We start from the raw sequence: 23436 nt of genomic DNA on the forward strand, positions 1-23436 counted from the left end.
CCGCTCCTTTTTATAGAAAACAGGAAGCGGATCAAGTCTTTTTTTAGTTTGTTTGCCATCTGAATATTGCTTCAGTTTCATAGACATTTGTCCAAAGTATTGTCCTGTACCAACAGACCCTAGTTTTTATATAGGATAACTAATGTGGAGAAGGTAAAATTAAAAAAAATATATGACTTTAAAGAAATGATCATAGCATAACACCGGTGTTGATAGTTATGTCAAGTGAACAAATTCTAATAAACGGTAAAAGGTCAGGTTACACGAGAATCAAACGCATCATCTTAAAATATTACCATTAAAGAACTAAATATATATTCCTAAAATCGCCTTGAGATTGAGATTTACAACTTATATATATTTTCTAAAAAGTAAGACAGTCCGATAATGATTCGAATACCATTTCGCAAAGCCGTAGAAGCAAAATTACACTCAGGTTACTGTGCATGTAACCTGGATTGAAATCATTTTTTCTCCCAAAAGGGATGAAAATTAAAGTTTTGGTGGCGGGATCACTGCCTTGCTTAGTTTGACTCTAAACTTTTTGTCTATGTTTTTTTTTTCTTTTTAACTTCAAGAAACGAGATCATGCGGAGGACTAGAGGTCAATGATTAAAATCGTCCATTACTTGTACAAAACATGGCAGACGTTGGAAGTGACGTCATGGAACCACGTGACGCACCCATCATTAACGAACATGTGCTCCATGACTATATAGCTGGGGCAATTGGAGGTTTGAATTAGTAAATAAAAAAAATTCTAATAATGGAAAAGAATTTAAAGCAAGTACATGTAGACACAAAGATCAGTTTCTAAGATTTGATTTCTGTGTTTGAATTGTAGGTATGGCAGGTATAATCGTGGGCCATCCATTTGACACGACTAAGGTGAAACTTCATTCTTAAGTATAACTAATTCAGATATCTGTGATTTTGTGAAACAATTTTATTGAAACATAACATTCTGGTTTATTTTATTGAAGGTTCAGCTCCAAACACAGCTACACGACAAGCGTTACAGTGGAACTATATCCGCAGCGCTCAATATCAACAAAACTGGATGGGTAAAATCAAGTTATATTTTTGATTCATCTTTTCGATTTAGCTCAGTTAGTCTGAAATTATGTTACAGTTCCGGATAAGAAGAATATGGTCTCTTTGAGTTGCTGTTTGTGTAATTTACAGGTTCACGGTTTCTTCCGTGGGATGTCCACGCCTCTGTTGTCGTACGGCGTTGTGAACTCTGTCTACTTCGGTGTTTATGGTAACACCCTGAAGTTTTTAGAGGATGACAGGGCAATGAGGAAGTCCTCCTACCTGAACATTTACCTGGCGGGGTGCGCGGGAGGGGCCGCCCAGCTGATCCCAGTTATACCCACAGACTACGTCAAGGTGGTGCTACAGTCACAGATTCCCAGGGACGCCGCCGACTCAGGTACATACAACCCTATACACAATGCTTCACAAGTATACTTCTTAATTCTTAAGAAATCACATTAATCTCCGAAACCTCCATGTTATGTTTTTAATTTTTTTTTCACGAACAATTTTATGTTTAGGGAAGCAGAAAGCATTCAAGGGTCCCCTAGACTGTATAAGACATGTTGTGAGACAGCATGGCGTCACGGGACTGTATAAGGGAGGCGTGGCCATGGCCTGGAGGGACGTGCCAAGCTACGGTCTGTACGGACTGACTTACGAAGTGTTATCCCACTGGATGAAGACTTCTGGTTGGTCTGACTCCCGAGGCGTTATTGCAGATCTCGTGGCTGGAGGATGCGCGGGAACAATCACGTGGGCATCCATTATTCCGTTCGATGTCGTGAAGAGCCGGTTTCAGGCAGACTTTATAGGAGAATACTCCGGGTTAATAGACTGTGCAGTGAAAAGCTACAGGGAAGAGGGGTTCGGAGTGTTTTATAGGGGATGTCTAATCACGTGTTTAAGGGCGTTTCCCGTCAATGCTGTGACGTTTCTTATGTATTCACAATCCATGAAGTATTTGGAGTCATCGTAGTTCACGATGCATATGTTATGATATATAAAAACAACCACAGAATAAACGAAAAAGTTGTGAAACAGACACAAGACAGCAATAAAATGTCACGTCCTTGTATTAAAAGAGCACTATGTCTTCATTAACAAAAACATACATCATCAAAAAATAAATTCTGAACACATCCACGTCCACCTAACATTCGAAAACAGAAAGAAGTGGCTTCTAATTTCCACCAATAAAAAGCTAGGAATACTTCTAGTCAATTAGTATCGTTCACATTAAAGATCCTTGAACATATATGTTACATTTTTATTTAGAATAACATGCTGTTGAGGTTTTCATTGATTGATGGAAAATGTCAATCATAGATGTCAAACCAAAAAGTAATTGCACATTTTGCACTATTAATTAAAACGATAACGACAACAAAACAAATTGTTCTAAAGACCCAAAGCAAATGTGGTGGATCTTTTCGGAGGATCTCTCAACATGATGGGTTTAGATTTCGGTCGGAACACAAGACCCGACCTCGTATTCTCTCTAGACACCGCAATTGGCGGAAGTCGCAGTGCCCCGGCGCTGGTTATTTCGTTGGTGTCCACAGTCGAGGGTCTTCTTGTTGCCCGGATATACAGAGTCATGCCTCGTTCTCGTCTTGGCGGGAAAGAGGGTCTGTTAAGGATTGCTTCCAGCATCCCTCGGGCTTCTTTATTATCCAGAATACGACCATCAGTTTTGCCGTCAGTGAGGAGTTTTTCGGTTCTCCTTATGCGGCGTACTTTCGGATGCTGATCCTTGATAATTGTGTCTATCTGTGGTTGCAGATCTCTCAAAGAGACACCGCCATATACTCCATATAGGCTGCTCTCGTCATCCAAATCCGGAACCTGGTCCCGTATCCGTTTCAGACATTTCTGTGTCCCCTTGGAGTGAATGTAAAATTGTTTATGGGGCATGCTCCTTTGCCACATCTTAAAATCATAACTGCGTTTGTCTCTGTCAACAGCTTTGCTATACGTGACACATTTGTGTTTAAGTTTATCGTTGTTGATTGACGTGGTCTTTCTCAGACGGTGGGTCTGCTTCCCTATCAAAGAAAGGCGCTTGTCCTGAAGTTTTGGAAAATTCTGCAAATCCGACATGGCTACCACTGTCTACCTTCACCATCTGTAGTTCTCTGAAAAGGTGTATTATTTTAAAAATATATATTTTAGCGCGATGGCATACATTAGAATTACATAGATATTTATTTTGTAGGTCTTCCGTTTTTTATTGAAAGAAATCAATTTTTCAACATGTATGTCATGTATATCATTTGCACGCATCTAGATTAAAAATATGTCCTATTAACAGTGAAAAGGGGGAGAGAACTTATACAATACAGATCATACTTACATAAATTCCCTGTTTTATATACGTCTAAAAAGCGTGGAAAAAAATCAAGTAGTCCTTTACCAAGTCTACACTGAAATATAAACTGAAATCTTCATCGAACACTGCCCGAACGTAAGAAGAACGTGTATATGTGCATTTTCTCCGCAGCACACTACTGCACAATGATTATGAACTGTGTAATCGCGAATTAAATTACAAGTTAAAAGTATCCATTAAAATTGGGAACTAAAAGAACAAACAAGTGTATGTTATATGTGCCACTAATACTTATTATTTAATCCGGATTTAAAATATAAATCTGTAAATATATGTGTCAGTTTTAAATCCACGTTTAGAAACCTTAAAGCACTTCGGCATGGAGTGATTTAATCTCGTTTATTCACCTGATATTTCACCTATTAAACTTTTCTTTTATTAATATTAATGTTCAGGTAGCTTTTGTTCACGCTAAGTTTGATCCTTCGTCTAATTGGCAGCTTATTAATAAATTTATTATACACTTTTATTTATAGTTCTAGATATTTTTTAACACTGTTGCCAATGAATGTAGAATGGTTCAGGTGTTGTTGTGATGCAGTACCCAAACTTTTGCATGATAGAATTCTATTTATAGAAATTACTGGGCCGAGGAGAACAAATCTAGATATAAAGGGGTTACGTCGCTTACCTCCCTTTACTCTTAGGTGCTTTTTTAAATGACTTCATTATTGTTTAATTCCACTGATAACCTTCTGATCTCTTTGTAAATTTATAATATTAATGGAAATATAATTTATCTGCATCGATTGATCCCTTTTTCGAGTCTAAATTAGAATGTCCTCTGAATATACAGAATTTTAAGGGTAAATTCACAATGCATTTAAACGAATTTTTATATTCTTTCAATTTAATAAAAAAAAAAAAAAGAGAGAGAGATACAGTAAGATTAAATTAAAATACGAAAATTAAAGTCGGCTCTATATACTCCAACATAAGCTTCTTTTCTTGGTCATATTTCAAATTTAGAAACTTGAATCTACATATATTACGAAAGAAAAACGTGGATGCCTTGAAAAGAGGACGGCCATTTAATTCAGAATTTCAATTCAAGGGATCTGTTTGTAAATTTTACCGATTACAATGAAGCGCATTGAAGTGGTAAAAAATTAAATGATGCTATAAATTAATTATCTTTTGACACGCCATTTCTTTAGAAATTGATAAAACGGTCAAGTTGTTTCTTCAAATACCTGTAGAACAGGTTTTCCGTAAATATAATAGCCAATCAAATTGAGGATCTAAATAAACACCGAGTAAACACGGTCGACCAAAACATGTGTTGTGGTTTTCTCAAAAATATGTACATATTCTCAATTTGTGTTTAACCTCTAACTCCCTTCTCTTTTTTTTAAAGCATTTCAGTGTAACTCATATGCTTGTTTCGAAGAATGGGATGTCCTAAAAAAAATATTACTTTCTCTTTCTGAAAATATGGGCGTGTCATTATATATAATTGACCTTCAAATCGACTCAGAACTTTGGTCCAAACGGAGAATTTTACCACTTCAATGCGCTTCCCTATTCCAAAAATGATGAAAATTAATTATTAATCTGCCATCAAATCATCGTCGCAAACCACAACTAAAATGCACGATCCTCCCCCATTCTGGAGATAGCTATATGCGGACTCCAGACCGTGGTTTGAGACGATGCCATCAAATGACAAACAAACTAACAACCCTTCCCCTATCCTACAAATAGTGTTTTAGAGACAGATTAGTGGTTTTCTCTTTTACATCTTTTCTTTGGTTTTACATCTTTTCTTTTCCTCTATCCTTTTCTCTTTTTCAAGCCTAACTTTTTAAGTGAAGAAAAAAAATTAAGCTATCCATCTTCCTGAAAATAAATATTCTGTGACATCGATTGGTGTCAAATAAATCATTTGAAGCATCTTTATAAATAGGTCTTTGATATTAAAACATACCGTGTTTTCCGATATCTGATACCAATTTCAAGCAGGTTAAATAGGTCTTAAAACCCTTACGTATCACGGGCACTTGTTTCTGTATAATATAATTATTAACAATGACTTTTCATAATTACACTAAACATGTGTGTATATTTTATTACATGAATTGTTACTATCATACTATGAGTTGACAAAATATTAAATGGAAATAAAGTTTATGTCTGTGTAAAAACGGTATATATAAAAATAATATAATCTTAAAAAGTGTTTCTGATATAAAATTCTCACTGAGAAATTAAAGGGGGGGGGGAGGGTACACTATCCATTCGTCAGATGCCTATGGTTTGTATCGCCATTGCTCTCACAAAATAAAGTAAAACTAGCGGTGGTGTCTTCATATTCATGAGTGAAAAAGTTTCTCGAGAGACGACGTTATTTTACTTGTAACTGAAAACTCTTTTTATTTGTACATAGCGTATGATGCATGTACGCATTTTTTCTTTCTATCTCAACCCATCTCGCCCTTTGCATCAACCTACTTATAAATTTTATGACTTAGTTTGTGGTATACATGATACAAAGGGCTGAGGGATAGGCAAATCTATTCATGAGTACATTATATATTTGATTTTCCCGCAATTTTTCGGAACCTCTCTGGCTGTCTTTCGGAAACCGGAAGTAAGTTCTAAATAATGTATACAAAGATACTGAGGTGATAAACATTATCATTTACATCGCGATGTGAGGCTGACAGAACAAAGAAGACTCTTGATGTCGAGGTAAACAAGTTGTTTTCTTTCTCACTGTTCTTTCTACTTGGTTTGGTGAACGATTTACATTATTTCATTCAGGATTTTAAGTTATCGAACATTATCTGAGCCTAGACAAGTTTACGTAGGCTTAGTATTATTATGACGAGTTTTCAGCCTTGTGATGAAGATCGAGGTGTTTGTATCAGGTAAAAATATGCCTTAAGATTAAAAGAATTTAAATTTTCATTTGATATGGTTGTTAGAGATTAAGTTGTTTCCGTATTGGTTCCCTTTTGCTTATGGCAGACAGATTTAATTTATATAGCAGACGACCTACTTCTTCTAACGTCAAGAACCCCCTTAAATTTTAATGCATTTATCGGAAAGATTGCAATGTTCACTCGGTTTCTGTCAAAAGGTTTTTTGTATAACTGTCAGAAAATATTATTTGAGTTTCTAGAGATGGAAGCCAATGTTGACAGGACCGATATTTCGTGTTGGGTATAGTGTGTTTACGTGAAGCTAGATTTATCTGAGTGAATCACATGAGAGGAGTGTTGTCTTTCTGATGAAAGAACACCCTCACTTGGCACTGAGATGGTTTCCCTTTGAGATTCCTCCGTCATTAAAATACTCGCCAACCTCTTGTAATTAGGTGCAATAAATTTAAGTTATCTAAAGAAGAAAGATAACTTGTGATTATATATACAGAGGGGAACGATACTAGGTAGGGAGAGCTAGATATTTAAACAAGCAGAACTTGTTCTTATGATTTCGTATGTAGCTGTGTATTTCGTATGAATCTCATAAATATTTTGAACAGCTTGAAAAATATTCGGTCGTGAAATATTACTAATTAAGATAAATCACGAACGTCATGGGAAACATTTTAAAAACACAATATAATTATGAAAATCATAATTATTATTGAATCTGTTTAATTTGATTTCACTGAAAATTTTCATCTTTTAATGTATATAAATTATACAGGGAGTAAAATACCCACGTGTCTGAAAATAATATTTGAAATTTTAGTATATACAGTGAACGAATTCAAGAATTTTGGAAATGTTTTCTTTAGTACAATTATTTTCTATGGATGTAATTCTTTTATTACGAGCCATGTATACATATGAGTTTCTACATTTTAGTAATAGAATATGTACATAGTCTGTTTGTAATACAATGTAGAATAATGATACTCCTATAAATATTTAATCTTTATTGATTGATGGCGTTGAATCTGGGTTTTTTTTCTAGTCTGTGCCCTTTTCTCACTTTGACTTCCTACAGTATACTTTCTCCCAATAGAATTATTAGATAATAAACATGTACTTGTAAATGGCATTTTATACCATACACTCTATTAACACCACGTAATGTAATTGTATTGAACTTTATTAAAGTCACGATTTTCTATTCAGTCTCCAGGAAGCCGTGGTGACGGGAGATGAACAGAGGGTAAAGGACATTCTACAGACGTATCTTCCTCCTAAAGAGCAGCTGAAGAGTTGTCTTTTCTTTGCCTGCGGAAGTGGAAAGGCAAACTGTGCCGCCCTTATTCTAGAGAACAGCAGATTCTCCCCTAATATACACAATGACGAAGAATTTACCCTCCTTACGCTCTCCACTAGGGGCGGTCACGCTTCAGTTGTCGATATGTTATTACGTTGGGACGCTGACGTCAGCATGGCTGGACCAATGGGAAACACGCCTCTACATTACGCCTGCAGCGAAGGCTATATAGAATGCTGTAATATGCTTTTGGCTGCGGGAGCCAATGTTAATGCAAAAAATTCCCGCACAGATACGCCCTTGATTGTGGCTTCAGCTAATGGCCATATAGGAATCGTCCGGTGTCTTCTGGGTAAAAATGTTTCCGTGCGTCGCCGTGGTTACCATGACAGAACTGCACTTCATTGTGCCACAGAAAATGGCCACATAGAAATCTGTCGGCTGCTGCTGGACGCCAAGGCCGATCTAGAGGAAGAAGATACGTTTGGTAACACTCCTTTAGTCTGCGCAGCGGAGATGGGATACGTTGAAGTCATGAGACTATTATTATCGTATGGATGTGACGTCAACCGCATGAGCCACAGTGCTGCAACGGCGCTACATTTTGCAGCGCAACATGGCGATTTAGAGTGCTGCCGTCTGTTGCTTGATGCACGCGCAGAAATTGATGCCCAAGACATTCGACGTTTCACGCCTGTCATGATGGCGGCATTGTATGGTCATGAGCACATTGTTAACTTTCTAATCGAACGGAGATGTAACGTCAATATGGCTGCTTATAACAAACGGACAGCTCTACACTGGGCGTCAGAAAGGGGGAGTTTGAAGTGCTGTGAAGCTCTTCTAAAGTCGGGTGCTAATATTGATGCCCAGGATACCCTAGGATGTACCCCTATCTACAACGCAGCAGTAAAAGGACAGACTGAAGTTCTAAAATTTCTGATAGAAAAAGGCGCAGATCTGAATAAAACACCAAATAATGGTAATTCGTTGCTGCATTTTGCGGCCACTGGTGGAAGTGTTCCGTGTTGTCAGGAAATAATACGCGCGGGCTTCAGTGTTGATATTCAGAAACAAGACGGAATGACTCCGTTGATATCAGCGGTGAATTACAAACAAATACAAGCTGTCAAGTTCTTCCTGGACGCTGGTGCTGATACGAACGTCCGCGGACTACACGGTATGACGGCACTTAACGAAGCCGTGTTTTACAACAGCCCGCAGCTTGTGGCCATCTTATTGGAACATGGGGCGGATCCAAATGTTGGAGACGACGCGGGCACGTTACCATTATGGTTTGCTGTGGACGGATTCAGCATAGAATCGGTTAAACTACTTTTACGGGCAAACTGCAAGTTTGGGACCCAGTCATCTTTGAGTAACTACTGCGGACCCTGTAACCCAATCGAACACGCTGTTCACAAGAAGAAGGAACAGGTGCTCCGCTTGCTAGTCAGTGCTTACTGTGAGGAAGCAGTCAATATATTGAAGAACCACCTCCCAACTCTTGAAAAAATGACAACTATAGAAGACGAAATGAAAAACAAAGTTCGTGAAATATCCAGCTCTCCAAGACCTTTGATGGAACACTGCCGTAGAGGAATCCGAAAAACGTTTGGAAGTGGCGGGAAAATCCAGGATAATATTAAACTTCTGAAACTCCCAACAGCATTACGGGAGTATCTGTTGTTTAGTGACTTTGACATTGACTAAAGCATCATTAATAGTCATATTTATATTATTTATTGCTATATTAACAAAAAACTGTTATTTTTTAACTATTCGTTATTTTATAAATATGAATGTTGTGTTTTTGCTCAGTATCACTTTACAAATGTATCAATTACGAAATGGAGATATTTTATAACACATATTTTATATTGACTATTGTTGGACACTATATGTGCTTAGCTTCCCCACATTGTTTAGGGAACACGATAAAATAAACAATGCATGTATACAAGTTTTATTTTTATGCCATATATCTTAACGAATACTCTAATCGTCATTTGATTTTTTATCGAACTCAGCTATGCAGGCACAGCGAAATTTCTGAAAGACGATAGACCATTAAAAAACTAGTGCTTTCATTATTTAAAGGAACCTTTGATCTTCTACCGCAAAAAATCTTATTACTAAAATTAGATTTCCAAATCCATCACATGTACAGTCTAATAAAACAAATAGAAATCATGTCTTTGATTTGGAAAGGGGAGGGGGGGATCCCCGTTTTTGAGATCTTGACTGAAAGGGATCTCAGGTGAGTCTTGTGGTTCATGACCATCTTCAGTTTAAACACAAAATTATGAAAGGTTTGCAAACACATTTTATGCCCCAACAATCGAAGTTTCGGAGGTATAGAATTTCTGCACAAACGCGGATCCAGTAGTTGAAGTTAGAGTGGGCGCCAAAAGTAGGCAAGGGGTCTGGGGGCCGCCTTGAGGCCCCAAGTGGGTCCAGGACAAAGCCCCCGGAATCTCCTGGGTTCTAGAGATTTTGTAGGGTAAAAATGAGGTCTACCAAGTAGACATATTTACATTTTCTAGACGAAACTGTGATTTACGTTAACTTTGACAATGTTAGGGGCGCGCGCCGGATGCGCCCCTTCCCTTAAATCCGCCACTGCTGCAGTCTGTCTGTTTGTCTATCTGCTTTTCCACAAAACTTTTAACATTGCTCACAACTTTTGAGTGGATGGAACTATGACTTTCATATTTCACAAGTTTATTCATCGAAACAAGACCTTTCTTTGGGTACCACCAAATTCGACTTTGACCTTGGGAGTTTGACACACTTTCACAAATATTACTCTTTAACCTTGCCTATATCTTTAACAGTTGGTGCAAGTGCTTTCATACTTCACATGTATATTAATTGTTACAAGTCTTTTCATTGGGACATTGGGTAAATATATTTTTGACCTTAACAATAGAGTTTGGACCACTTATTAAAAACTTCAGTCTTGGCTATACCTTTTCAACTATTAGCACTTGTGCTTTCGTATTTCATGTGTATTCCTTATGACAAGACCTTCCTTTGGGTACCAATAATTTTGAAATGTTTCCATTAATAGTTACAGATTTCCAATTTTAGATATCTTTAAATTCTACTGTGTCTACAGAGGGTTTTTTTCATGGCCAATATACAAGGCAGAATTTACTGGATATTTAGTTGAAATTCAGCAGAATCCACTATATTGACGTCCCAAAATTCCTTGCACAATTATAAACAACATATTCCTCTATTTCAACAAAGATATCTGAACATTACATTTTACATTAAGTTTCCTTGTGTAACAGGAAGGGAGAAAATGATGTGGCTGGACTGGTAATCAAACCCGGGACCCCTGCATCTCTAGTCAGGTGCTCTACCAACTGAGCTATCCAGGCTGATATCTACGGCTCAAACCATTACACTTGTAACCATGCATGATTGTAAATAAACAAGATAAGGTCAATTTGGTGATATGATTTTAATAGAAAACAATGATAATCATTACATGTATCATGGATTTCTGGTATAACATGCAAAATGAAGATAATGAAAATGATTTATATGATCAATGTAAAAAATGGCATTTGTAATTTCAAATCATTCAACACAACTGCCATTCATAGATTCTAATGAAGCACTGATTTGAAAAAAAAGTGCATACTTTCAAGTTTATAGAATAGTTTATAAAAACTTAACAACTTGGAACAAAATAGACATGATGCGTCTTTATCCTATAAACTCACAAATCAACACAAACATTCATCTCCAGAGCTTTGATAGAGTAATCCTAAAATGGCTTTCTGTCATGTCTAGTCATCACAACACAAGACCTAACAAACAAAACACTGAGATCTTCAACTTCACGGCTGACAATAATTATACCACGATTAAATGTTCACATCTTTCCGCAACAGTCATCGTGGATGCCGACATCTAACACTGTAACAATTATATCATGGTTATCATCTCGCGTGTCTTCATTAATTTCATCTAAAACCCAAAAGTCACTCCCATGTACATTTTCACAATTTTACCACACTTATGGCCTCATATTTCCCCATTGCACTCTTCTACAATCTCAAAGACATTGCCATCAGTACCATGTACATTTTCACAACTATACCATGGAAATTGTCTCACTACATCACTCATCTACATCCTCGAAGTCACCGCCAACATATACATAGTAACAATTATACCACATTTATTGTCACGCATATCCCCATAACAATCTTTTTAATCATGACACGGTTGAGAAGAAGATTTTTAAAGATTTTTCCTATATATTCCTATGTAAAACTTTGATCTCATTTTGGCCCCACCACGTCTCACGTTTCCTCTTCACATTCGTCCACGACCTCGAAGTCGCTGCCCATCGTCCCACTCAGGATGCTCTCTTGATCTTTAAAATCAAACAAGTAACAAAATCAGAACTTTTAAATAATATTTTAATCTTCGATTTCTCAATTATAAAAATTTTGTTTTAAAAGTTTACTCCAATCAAAAGTTTGTCATGCTTTTCTAGATTTAGTTAATGAAGTCATAAAAAAGATAAAATTATATATTCAGCATTTCCTATAGTTCTTGCTAATACATGTACTGAAAAAAGCTAGAATTGGTGAAAAATTGAAAAAAATAATTAGGAATTAATTTTCCTCTTCATAACTATACAAGGTATACATATTATCAATGAAAACAAAGGCTAAAATGTAATGTAAATAACTTAATCCAAAACAACAGAACAGTGAAGTGAAACAAAATCTCATAATATACCCTCAACAACAAAGAATCCATTGAATCTCATGCAACCATTTTCCTATCAAACAGAGCATGCAGGTAAATAAAACATTTAGCTGACAGGTGTCGTACATGGATACCTACCAAAACTGGACATCCACTCCTTTAGACCTGGCAATATTTTACAATATCTCTGATTTATCTTCTATATTAATTAAAATATAACTAAATAACTTCAACTCCACTGATTTAATGCTAACAATGTTACTTGAGGGGAATACTGACTCTACAGGCTTTAAATGTGCTTCCCTTACTCAAGTTTTTAAAAAAAAAAAAATGTAGAAATGAAAGTGAGGATTTCAAAACACACAGGTTGTCTTCATATCGTAATTTGAAAGGATTTGTTTTAAAAAAAAGCAGACTCAAATTTTAGCAAAAAGCTCATGGCAAGAATTAGTTTTTGCTGCAATCATGATCATATTTATCTCTAAACAAGAGGCCCAGGGGCCACAGCGCTCACCTGAGCACATCAGGCTTGAATTTACTCCCCCCCCCCCTCCAGGCGTTCATCATTTGAACAAACATTTTTTGCAGTGAATGACATTTTACCTCAACAATAGTGAATCTACACTACCTGAGGATGATTCCATATAAATATCACTAATCATAGCTTTGAAGTACTTGTAAAGAAGATTTTAAAAGGTTTCCCTATATATCCCTATATAAAACTTGGGTCGGCCATTTTGGCCCCACCCTAGCCCCGGGGGTCATGATTTGAACAAACTTGAATCTGCACTACCTGAGTTTTATCTTTCCTGGCCCAGTGGTTCTGGAGAAGAAGATTTTTAAAGATTTTTCCTATATATTCCTGTGTAAAACTTGGGTCGCCCATTTTGGCCCCACCCTAGCCCCGAGGGTCATGATTTGAACAAACTTAAATCTGCTCTACCTGAGGATGATTCCATATGAGTTTCATCTTTCCTGGCCCAGTGGTTCTGGAGAAGAAGATTTTTAAAGATTTTTCCTATATATTCCTATGTAAAACTTGGGTTGGCCATTTTGGCCCCACCCTAGCCCCGAGGGTCATGATTTGAACAAACTTAAATCTGCTCTACCTGAGGATGATTCCATATGAGTTTCATCTTTCCTGGCCCAGTGGTTCTGGAGAAGAAGATTTTAAAAGATTGTTCCTATATATTCCTATGTAAAACGTGGGTCGGCCATTTTGGCCCTACCCTTGCCCCCGGGGTCATGATTTGAACAAACTAGAATCTACATTTCCTGAGGATGATTCCACATGAGTTTCATCTTTCCTGTCCTAGTGGTTCTGGAGAAGAAGTTTTTCTTATATATTCCTATGTAAAACTTGGGTCGACCATTTTGGCCCCACCCTTGCCCCCGGGGTCATGATTTGAACAAACTTAAATCTGCTCTACCTGAGGATGATTCCACATGAGTTTCATCTTTCCTGGCCCAGTGGTTATGGAGAAGAAGATTTTTAAAGATTTTTCCTATATATTCCTATGTAAAACTTGGATCGGCCATTTTGGCCCCACCCTTGCCCCGGGGGTCATGATTTGAACAAACTTGAATCCACACTACCTGAGGATGATTCCATATGAGTTTCATCTTTCCTGGCCCAGTGGTTCTGGAGAAGAAGATTTTTAAAGATTTTTCCTATATATTCCTATGTAAAACTTGGGTGTCGGCCATTTTGGCCCCACCCTATGCCCCAGGGGTCAGTGATTTGACACAAACTTGAATCCACACTACCTGAGGATGATTCCACATGAGTTTCATTTTTCCTGGCCCAGAATTCTTCTGGAGAAGAAGATTTTTTAAAAATGCCATTAATTTTTAACAAATTCATGATTATCTCCCCTTGGAAAAGGGCGTGGCCCTTGATTTGAACAAACTTGAATCCCCTTCACTCAAGGATACTTTGTGCCAAGTTTGGTTGAAATTGGCCCAGTGGTTCTTGAGAAGAAGATGAAAATGTGAAAAGTTTACGACGACAACAACGACAACGACAACGACAACAACGACAACGACAACGACGACAGACAACGGACAAATTTTGATCAGAAAAGCTCACTTGAGCCTTCGGCTCAGGTGAGCTAAAAATCAATTTAATGCTTATATTTATGAATAGAGACATGAAAGGTTGTGCAAAATATGAATGCTAGTGTACCGTGTATATAAAGTATTTGGGGATGGAATTTAATCATGCATTTGAAAAATGCTTAGACATATTATAGAGTATGAAAAGGAAACTGAATGTGCTTAAAATTACAAAAACTGCACAAAAAATTTGATCAAGTGCATTTTTTTTTAAATCTAGAACTGAAATAATTTCCTTATCAACTAATACATACTTGTAATTTTACTCAATTAGCTGTGAACTAGTGTTATTTCATAGCTATACTTCATAAGTACCCATAATGTAACAATAACAATGTATTTTTATCTTTTTACTTTATACTTCAGGGATGCGACAATGTTTCTCCCTTTCTATTAATTGATGCTTTACTCACCACTTTCTATGCCGTTGCTGTGCATCAGTTCGTCCACGATGTTCCCCACCTCCTCATCGTTCATCCCTCCCCCGTCGGTCACGTCCTCGACATCCATCGGCTTCACCCCCAGCTCTGAGAAGCACCCCGCCCCTCCCCGGTCCTGCCCCACAGACAAGACGTCGTCCAGATTTTCTGACTCTCCTCCTATCACCCCGTACAGCTGGTCGACATCGCACTCTATATCGCCCTCCAGGTCCTGGTCGTCCTCACCCCCCACCGCGACCTCCACGACGTCACCAAGGCTACCCATACTGACCTCGATAACGTCCTCGATCGGCCGACACCGCGCCCGCTGGGACACCCTCATGGTCTCGTTGTACTCGCCATCTCGAGTGTCGTCGTCACTTATCTCTAACACATCATCATTGTCCATTGTCTCTTCATCGTCTATTATGGTCTTATCATCGTCTTCATCATTAGCTACATCTTCTGACTCGCAGGTCTGTGGTTCTTGGTTCGAATCTTCCTTCTCTGTGTTGTCTTTAACATTTTCTGACACATTGACCTCTGAAACACTAATAGTCTGGGTGATTTCAACTGCTGTGTGTTTCTCCTGGTTCGAATCTTCCTTTACCACGTTGTCTCCTGTGTTTTCTGATATACTTACAGTCTCAGTGACTTCGACAGCTGTGCCACTCATTGACATCTCAGCTACAGAGGTCTGATTGTCTTCTTGTGATTTTTTGTTAACTGCTATAGAATTCTTTTCCTGTAGACATTTAACCTCTCCTACATTCTGAACATCACCTGACATGCTGATTTCAGCCTTAAGTGTCTTATTTTCATCTAGATTTAGTTCCGTTTGTCCTTTCAGCGTATCTTCTTGCTTCATCTTTTGACCTGGATCACTCTGGCTTTTCTCCACTGTAGTTTGTATGGACTCTGGCATAACAATGTTTTCTAAATCTTGTTTACTATCCATAATGTTTATATCACAAGAGCGACTTTTTACATTCTTGTCCTCATTTAGCACTGAATTTTCTGTTTTTTGAGGACTGGGTACTGGTATTGAGCTCAAGTCAGGTAGTAAGTCCTGTTTATCTGCAGGCTTGGCCTCCTTACTTGGTACCTCTGGGATGGGAATCTGTTTTGAATCAAGGTCAGATATTGCATCCTGTGTCCCTCTGAATTTGTCCTCCTTCTTCCCTGGCATCTCTGGGACAGGAATCTCTGTAGCAGCGAGGCCAGACGTGGAGTCCTGCTTCTCCACCTCCTCCTTGCTTGGCATCTCTTTGACCGGAATCTGTATAGAGCTGAGATCGGGATTTGTGTCCTGCGTAACTCCTGGTTTTTCCTCTTCCTTGCTTGGCATCTCTGGTATTGGAATCTCCATCACATTAAGTAGGGCTTCCTGTTTGGCTTTTTCCTCCATTTCCTTTCTTTCCTGCTCTTTCTTTTCCTGCAAGGCCTTCAGAATGTCTTGTGCTGTCACCTGTTTCTTCTCCATCGCTGATTTATTTTTTTCTGCCTCTGCTGCAGGTACGGCCTTCAGAGGATCTTGCCTGGTGACCGGTGTCCAGGGCGGGAGAAGGGCATTCTTTTTTGCAGGTACTTTTCCGACAATTCCAATCTTATTTGCAATCTTAATTTCTATCCCTTTTTTTCCATCTTCCTTTTTCTCACCATCTGCCTTTTTCTCTGCTTCTTCTACTGAGCTCTGGGTCTGCAGTGGTGGAGAGGCTTCTATTTCCATCTTTGTGGGGAGAGACTTGGGTTCTGGCTTGGGGGCGGGGTTCGCAGGAGGGGGTTTCTTTAAGGACAGTTTCACTTTGGCTATTTTTGCTGCACTGGACTGAGCATTACTCTGAACGTCTGATAATTCCTCTACTTCTTTTTCTGACTGCTCAATATTGACAGGGGGAGCTTTTTCTGCAGATTTTATTTCCTTCTCTTTAGAGGCATTTCTTCCAAACAAAGGTCTAGGTCCTTTCTCCTTCAGATTTTTTTCTTGTTTCTCAGCCAGACCCTTGGCCCGATCGAGCTGCCGTCTTTGTTCGTAGAAAGGACTGTCCTTCAGAAATTTCTGTTGTTAACAAAAGGTAGAATCAATATACATATAACTCAATATTCTTTACCAGGTCGCTTTTAGCACAGAGTTCATAAAGATAGCAAAGCACATAGTACATGTACCATCATTTGTTTCCGTATACCTGGAAAAGGCTATGAATGGGAAAAGTAGGTTTCAGTTTTCACAGAGGATTATCTGTGTACATTAAATAAAAGCCAAATTTTGTACATGGTACATCAAAAAAAATTCATTTTCGCCACTTATGAATTTCTTTTCGCCACTTTTGAAAAAAATTCGCAATTGGCGACAATGGCGAATCACAGCTCGAGCCCTGCCCTGTGCTTTACCTGATAGTTTGACAGGTGGGTTTCAGTTTTCAGGTGAAAGTCTGCACACTGTACATCCCCTGAGAACTCCCGACACAAGACACAGTAGAAACCATTGGTTGGGAATAAGAACTCGGGCCCTGAAACACCAAAATCTGGTTTAAGTCAACTCATAAAAATAACTTAAATATTTCACTGCATGTTACTCAAGTTTCTCAATGCTTTAAATTCATTTGTCAAAGAACTTATTTATTTGAATATTACAGAATCTTATTCATCAGAGAGGAAATTAAGTCATGACTTTTAATTATATCTATTGGCAAAGATGGCTGTCATCTTGTAGCAGCAATAAACACAGATACCCTTGAGAGCCACAACTTCTACTTTCTGTCCTTTCTTCTTCTGAGGAGGATTCTTCATTTGGTCTGGGATCCAAGGTCTATCATACGTGTCTGTGTTTTTCCACTGTAAAAATTCAAAGGGGGAGGTTTCGCAAACTTGTTTTAATTATTTATGAACTCGCGGAAAAATCATATCTGCAGTATCGTCTTGCAGATTGCAGAAAAAAAATCAGAAAACAAAAAGCCAGCTCCTCCAATCCATGGCAGTTTAAATGTATTTTTGTATCAATAAAGATTAAAACAATTAAAGTGGGTCATGTATAAGGCACTATGTAACGCCATCTTTATTCTGCTAAATCACTATCTACATGTCAAACTTATGATTTATACATAGAACAAGAATTTTTATCCTCATAAATCTTACAATAGCTCAAAAAAGGTACTGAAAACAAATAGCTTTTATACATGTACAAATTTGTAGAGGAACCAGTTTACACTGACTGGTATCCGTCTCTACCTTCTTGTTGTGACGAAAATGGGTGTGTTCTAGGAACTGTGGGGCTGTGTCGTATACAGTATTACAGAGCTTGCACCAGTGTTTTCCCGGATCAAAGAACTCATATTTAGTTTTCTGAACTTTTAATGGGAATGGCATCTGCAAAATATAAAGCATACTGCATATATAAACTGGTAAAACATTTCAGAATACATGCAACTTTTTCTTTAAAAATAAAAATCATTTTTCAAAGAGTTTTATATCACTTACCAATGACTTACAATTTTAATGCTGCAATGAAAATTTCATTTTAAAATATAAATATTACAAACAAACTGGCCAGACAAACTACTTCTCTTGATAAAATCACCTGTTTAGGTTTCTCTTCCTGTTTCACCATCGTCTCCGGTTTAACTTCCTGTTTGACGGCTGCCGGTGGAGGGACTTCCTCCTTAATGGCTGGAGTTCCAGATTTCTCTTTACTTTCACTTTCTTTTACCATTTCCACATCCTCTTTCACTTTCTCCGCCTCTTTTTCCACCTTGATTTTCTTTTGCTGAGGCTGGATTTCCTCCAGAGTTTTCCCCTCGCTGAGTTTCCTCAGTTTGGAGATCTGCATTGCGATTTCCTCCTGTAATTTACTGTTCTGTAGAAGAATCGGGTCCTTGTGTCCGTCTTTTTGTCGACGCTTTTTGCGCATGATCTCATTCTGCTGTCGTCTTAGTTTCTTTAACTCCTCTTCCAAAGCCTGGATGCGTTTCTGTCTTTCCTCCTTATCCCGTAGCAGTTTTTCTGCCTGTCTCTTTTTATTTATCAAAGATTGATCCATTTCTTTATCTGCTGGCCTTTTGGTTCCTTGAACAGGCATCTTTGTACTTTCACTTTTGGGAGGTAAAACTGTTCTGCTTGGTAGAACAGGAGATTTATCATATTTCATTTGAGTTTCACAAACTTGTCTTATTGGTTCAGACGACTTTGGAATTTCCCTTAAATTTGGCCTAGCATTTTTCTTCTTTGACGTAGGCTCTGCTTTTTGAGGTTTAGGGAGGTCTTTTTCTAAGGGTATGGTTGTCAGATTTTCTCTTTTGGATTTCTCTTTAGCCTTTGGTAAGCCTGGGGACACCTGACTGACACTGGCATCCCTCTGGCTCTCCGCTGGGTATGCTCTTTCAGCTGAGTATGCTCTCTCTGCTGAGTATGCTCGTTCTGCTGAGTATGCTCTCTCTGCTGTATACGTGCTTTCTGGAGGAGCCTGCTGTGACTGAGCCACTGAATACTCTGGAGGATATCTGTATGGATCAACAGCCGGAGGAGCAGAATAACTCGCAGCTTCAGACTGTGTCGGCATAAAGGATCCGGTATAAGTAGGCGCAGCATACCCTTGTGAGTATGGAGCATAACTGGAGACATAGGTCACAGGAGGCTGTGGCACGGAAGATTCTGGTTGAGGAGGATACGCATCCCTCTTTCCGAATACATCTTTCCTTAAAACCTGATCCACGAAGCTTTCTTTCTGTCTCCCATCATAAGGTGCCCTTTCATTTCCTCTGTCTCTATCTTCAAGCGATGACGAAGTTTCAAGTGATGGTTTCTTTTTGGAGAACAGATTTAATCCGATTTCCTCGGTAGACAATCCTCCCCCAAGGAATGAGGCCGTCTGGTTAATTCCGTACTGTTGTGGAAGCTCCTCCTTCTTGGGTTCACTTCCTGCCTTTTCCTGCATTCGTTTGGACATTTCAAAATCAAAACCAATAGACTTTAAAATGTTTTCAATTGTAGGATCATATTTCTGCTGTTTCACTTCCTGATTCACAGTCTGTGCAAAAGAAGCAGGCTGCTGCATGGCTTGTGGCTGCTGCACTGGTGGAAGTTGCTGAACAGGTGGCAGCTGCTGCATTGATGTGGGTTGCATGAGTGGTGCCTGTGAGGATGGTGCCTGCATGAGTGGTGCCTGTGTAAGTGTTGCCTGTGCTAGTGGGGGGTGTATTTCCTCCATCATTCTAGGCTGTGGCCTCTTTGTGAAGATGCTCAGGAGATCGGAGGAGTCGTACTGTCTCTCTGACACTGGAGGTTCCTCTGGGATGTACGCTGGGGGTGGGGAGTGTGACTGCCTCTGACTGAGTATTGGGAAAGTATTCTGCTGTCTACCACCCGGCTGGGGCTGGAAATGATCCCCTACAAATGGCTGGGACCAGGGGGGTGGTTGTGATGATGGAGGAGGGACCTCTTTCTTTTCTGGTTCTCCATAGAGAAATCTCTCTTCGTCTTCAATGTCCATGGAGTGTCCAAGTGGTGGCCTTCCAGAATTATAGTCTTGCCCCACTTGTGGCCCCAGTCTACTTTCTACAGGCAATCCAAAGGCACCTCCTCCTCCCATTTCTGGTGGTTGCGCCACCTGGGGTGCCACATTGTCTGTTTTCTTTTTAAGTATAGACTTCAGTGGTTTTGCTGTGGGCGGTGTTGGCTCAGACTTTGGAGGGCTCCTAATTCCTGGCTGTGTCAGGGACTCAAAGCTTCCCCTCCCATAAAACCCCCCTGAAGAATTATGTCCCTGCACATCCCTATCATGAGACAAATTGTCATAAATGTCACCCTCGCGTCTCACTCTATTTTCATACTGAGGATCCAGCCTCTCCATACTGAATCTCTCCTCGTACTTTTTATCGAGGTCACCTTTATACTGATCGCGGTAGTCTCTGTCGTGAGGTTCGTCCCTCCTGTCGTACTGTCCGGAGTATCCACTGCTGTGATGTCGCTCGCGACTGTCCTCCCTCCTGTCTCGGTAATCCCGGTTGTCCCTCCTGTAGTCTCTCCGATCATGACCCCCCTCATGATGATCTCGACCGCTCCCCCTCCTATCCCTCCTCTCCCGGCTACTGTCTCTCCGTCTGTCCCTATCCCTATCATCTCTCCTCCCCCGCGAATCGGATGGGTACCTCCTGGAGGGAGAGTCCCTTCTATATTTGTCCTCCCTTTTCTCTTCACTTCCCCCTCCTCCTCCTCCCCCATAATACATTTTTTCCTGATCATATATACTGTCTGGGTTTTGATACTGCTGGACTGGGGGACCCAGTCTGTCAGAGAGAGGACTCCCCACTGCTGACCCTTTTTTGTAAATGTCATTCCCGACGGTGATCCTCAGAGACTCTGCCTGGGGGGCTGGACTTTCATCAGGATACTACAAAACACAGGCAAGTTACTAATTAATGACAGTTTCTATAGAATTTAGACTATGGGGTGATCACTGCATGTTCTACAATAGTTTTAGTTTTTATAGCTCCAAAGGCAAAAATTTATTTGGAACATTTCTTGACAAATTGCACCCATTTTATTAAAAGGTTATAGTGTAATTTAATGACGCTAAATCATCTACACTTACATAAAACCAAATCTTACTCTCTTTCTGCTTTTCACATATGAAGATCTACAATACAGACACAATTGTGTCTGACCAATATACCTTTACTTGCAGGCCACTAAAGCAATCATGATATGTGAAACTCAAAATAACAAGATTTTTTTGTTCATTCCTTTTAGCAATCCTTACTTTCCACAGTATGGGCACCTGCTGAAAATATTACTTATGAAACTGGTAGATATGATTTTAGTAACTGATTTCCTGTTTTAAAAAATATGGGACATTAAAGGGCCTTTTTTGCAATATATTTTTGCTTACAATGGGATGTTCCATATTAGCAGAATTTTTAGCAAGGATTTTATTTTGGCATTATGTATAAGCGAAGGTGTTGAGATCGCTTAAATTAAATATCGCTTAAAAAATGGTATTTTATTAGTAAAAGGTTCTTTACTGATCATTTAAAAATTGCTCGATTTAAATCTTCCTAAATATAGAATACCAATTTTTAAGGACAAATGCCTAAATTTGCTTTCACTAAAATTTCCACTTATACGGTATTTAAATTAAACTGGAGTGAGGACCTGACTTGTTAAATTATGTGTTTTAAAACAGCCCCTCATAGCAGTTACAATATCATGTATCATATACAGATGAAATAAAGCAAAACAGAGCAGGTCTGCTTCCCACAAAAGGAAAGGTTGGCTACTTGGATATAGGACTGCTTATACACCACAAAGTTGTATGTAATATTTGACTTTCAATGAAATCCTTTCTCTGCTTTTTGCCAAAGGCACTTAGTTTCAGGACAGTGCATTTTGTGTATAAAATATTGATTAAAATCAAGTGTCATTGGAGCCCCCCCACCCCTCTTGAAATCTAAGATGTCAATTGCCATACCTTAACTCTATTTGTATACAGTAATATTAGGGACCTATACACAGATCCTTACAGTAATACTGAGTGCAGCATCATGCAAATTTTCCTAAGCAACACTTTCAGAATTCCTTCACTATTAGGGTTTCAAGTGAATTTATCTTAAAACATACATTTACCAGGATACTTTTACTTTTCTTTATTTGCACAAAGCTTAAAAATTACAAAACTACTCAACCAGGTATTTCATTGAATATTGCACAAGATCTGTAGTATTGTTTAACCAGATGCTCAGCAGTCTACGAAAATTCCGGCATCACAGTCTAGACTGTCTTCCGTGCAGTTTGACGTGGCCGATCTATGATTGAACTGTAAGCCGTGCATAAAACTGTGCTCAACCCAACGGTCACACCGTAAAACATATCACAATATTTTTAAACCTGCTAATTTCAGCGATTTTTCACATTAATTTTAACGAGTGCATCCAGAAACACCTAGAAAACATAATACACAAAATGCACCATCCTGAAATAAAGCGTCTGTACTTTTTGCTTAGATTTAGTTAAATAGAGTAGCAGTATATTCTGATTCTGTATTACTGAGACTAGTGAGAGCCTTCAAAACACATAAACAATAAATGACGACATTAACAGAATTCCATTCTCAATTCAACATAAGACTTGATTTGTATCTACGATATCATGATGCAGAAATTTCAAACATAAAACGTTTTATCACAAATTTCAATCCACCACCTTGGCCCCAAGACGGTCTTCTACAGAAGTCGGTCTTTTGCGCGGTGGCGACATTGAATGCTCGTGATCTCGATAGCGTGATCGGTCGAAACTTGATGACGATTTTCTAGTCGTTGCATGGATGCCCCCGCCCTTTGCAGCAAATCCGCGACCACGCGTCCTCCCCGAGAACACCATTCTTGGTAACTTTAATAATCACTGGACTTGGTTGGGTTACCGAAAAGAAAGTTAGACCTCTGTTGCGCATGGGTGAAATGCCGTAAAGCATTCCGTTGTCAAAAGATAGAAAAAATTGCAACCTGATAAATTTGGATATATTTGGATATATGCTTTATACTAATCCGATACATACAATCAGGAACA

At 38.8% G+C, this 23436-nt stretch overlaps 4 protein-coding genes across 5 annotated transcripts; 2 read left to right on the top strand and 2 right to left on the bottom strand.

Annotated features, from left to right (window-relative positions):
* The first annotated feature begins 583 nt into the window (after positions 1-583).
* LOC134234368 (solute carrier family 25 member 45-like) lies at positions 584-2240 on the top strand. The gene is made up of 5 exons (XM_062716429.1): positions 584-734; positions 845-888; positions 984-1064; positions 1186-1435; positions 1560-2240. The coding sequence occupies exons 1-5, from the start codon at positions 641-643 to the stop codon at positions 2015-2017; spliced, it is 927 nt and encodes a 308-aa protein (XP_062572413.1). The 5' UTR covers positions 584-640; the 3' UTR covers positions 2018-2240.
* Positions 2241-2439: 199 nt separating this feature from the next.
* LOC134234370 (uncharacterized) lies at positions 2440-3175 on the bottom strand. The gene has a single exon (XM_062716430.1). It carries the CDS (start codon positions 3139-3141, stop codon positions 2440-2442), a length of 702 nt encoding a protein of 233 aa, XP_062572414.1. The 5' UTR covers positions 3142-3175.
* Positions 3176-6010: 2835 nt separating this feature from the next.
* On the top strand, positions 6011-9572 carry LOC134234350 (ankyrin repeat domain-containing protein 17-like). Of its 2 annotated transcripts, none has more exons than XM_062716401.1 (2): positions 6011-6121; positions 7519-9572. In XM_062716401.1, exons 1-2 carry the CDS (start codon positions 6114-6116, stop codon positions 9320-9322), a joined length of 1812 nt encoding a protein of 603 aa, XP_062572385.1. In that variant the 5' UTR covers positions 6011-6113; the 3' UTR covers positions 9323-9572. The 2 variants fall into 2 exon arrangements, with proteins under 2 accessions (XP_062572385.1, XP_062572384.1); XM_062716400.1 differs by lacking the exon at positions 6011-6121 and adding an exon at positions 6167-6300.
* A 2359-nt stretch (positions 9573-11931) lies between these two features.
* Positions 11932-23312, bottom strand: LOC134234353 (zinc finger protein 318-like). The gene is made up of 7 exons (XM_062716407.1): positions 23074-23312; positions 18458-21265; positions 18109-18246; positions 17613-17715; positions 17272-17390; positions 14875-16939; positions 11932-12005 (listed from the first exon to the last, which is right to left on the bottom strand). The coding sequence occupies exons 1-7, from the start codon at positions 23248-23250 to the stop codon at positions 11932-11934; spliced, it is 5484 nt and encodes a 1827-aa protein (XP_062572391.1). The 5' UTR covers positions 23251-23312.
* Positions 23313-23436: the final 124 nt, after the last annotated feature.

Source organism: Saccostrea cucullata, unplaced genomic scaffold (genome assembly GCF_032062105.1).
Source record: "Saccostrea cucullata isolate Sc308-1 unplaced genomic scaffold, CSIRO_AGI_Scuc_v1 ctg575, whole genome shotgun sequence".
In the NCBI taxonomy this organism is placed as follows: domain Eukaryota; kingdom Metazoa; phylum Mollusca; class Bivalvia; order Ostreida; family Ostreidae; genus Saccostrea; species Saccostrea cuccullata.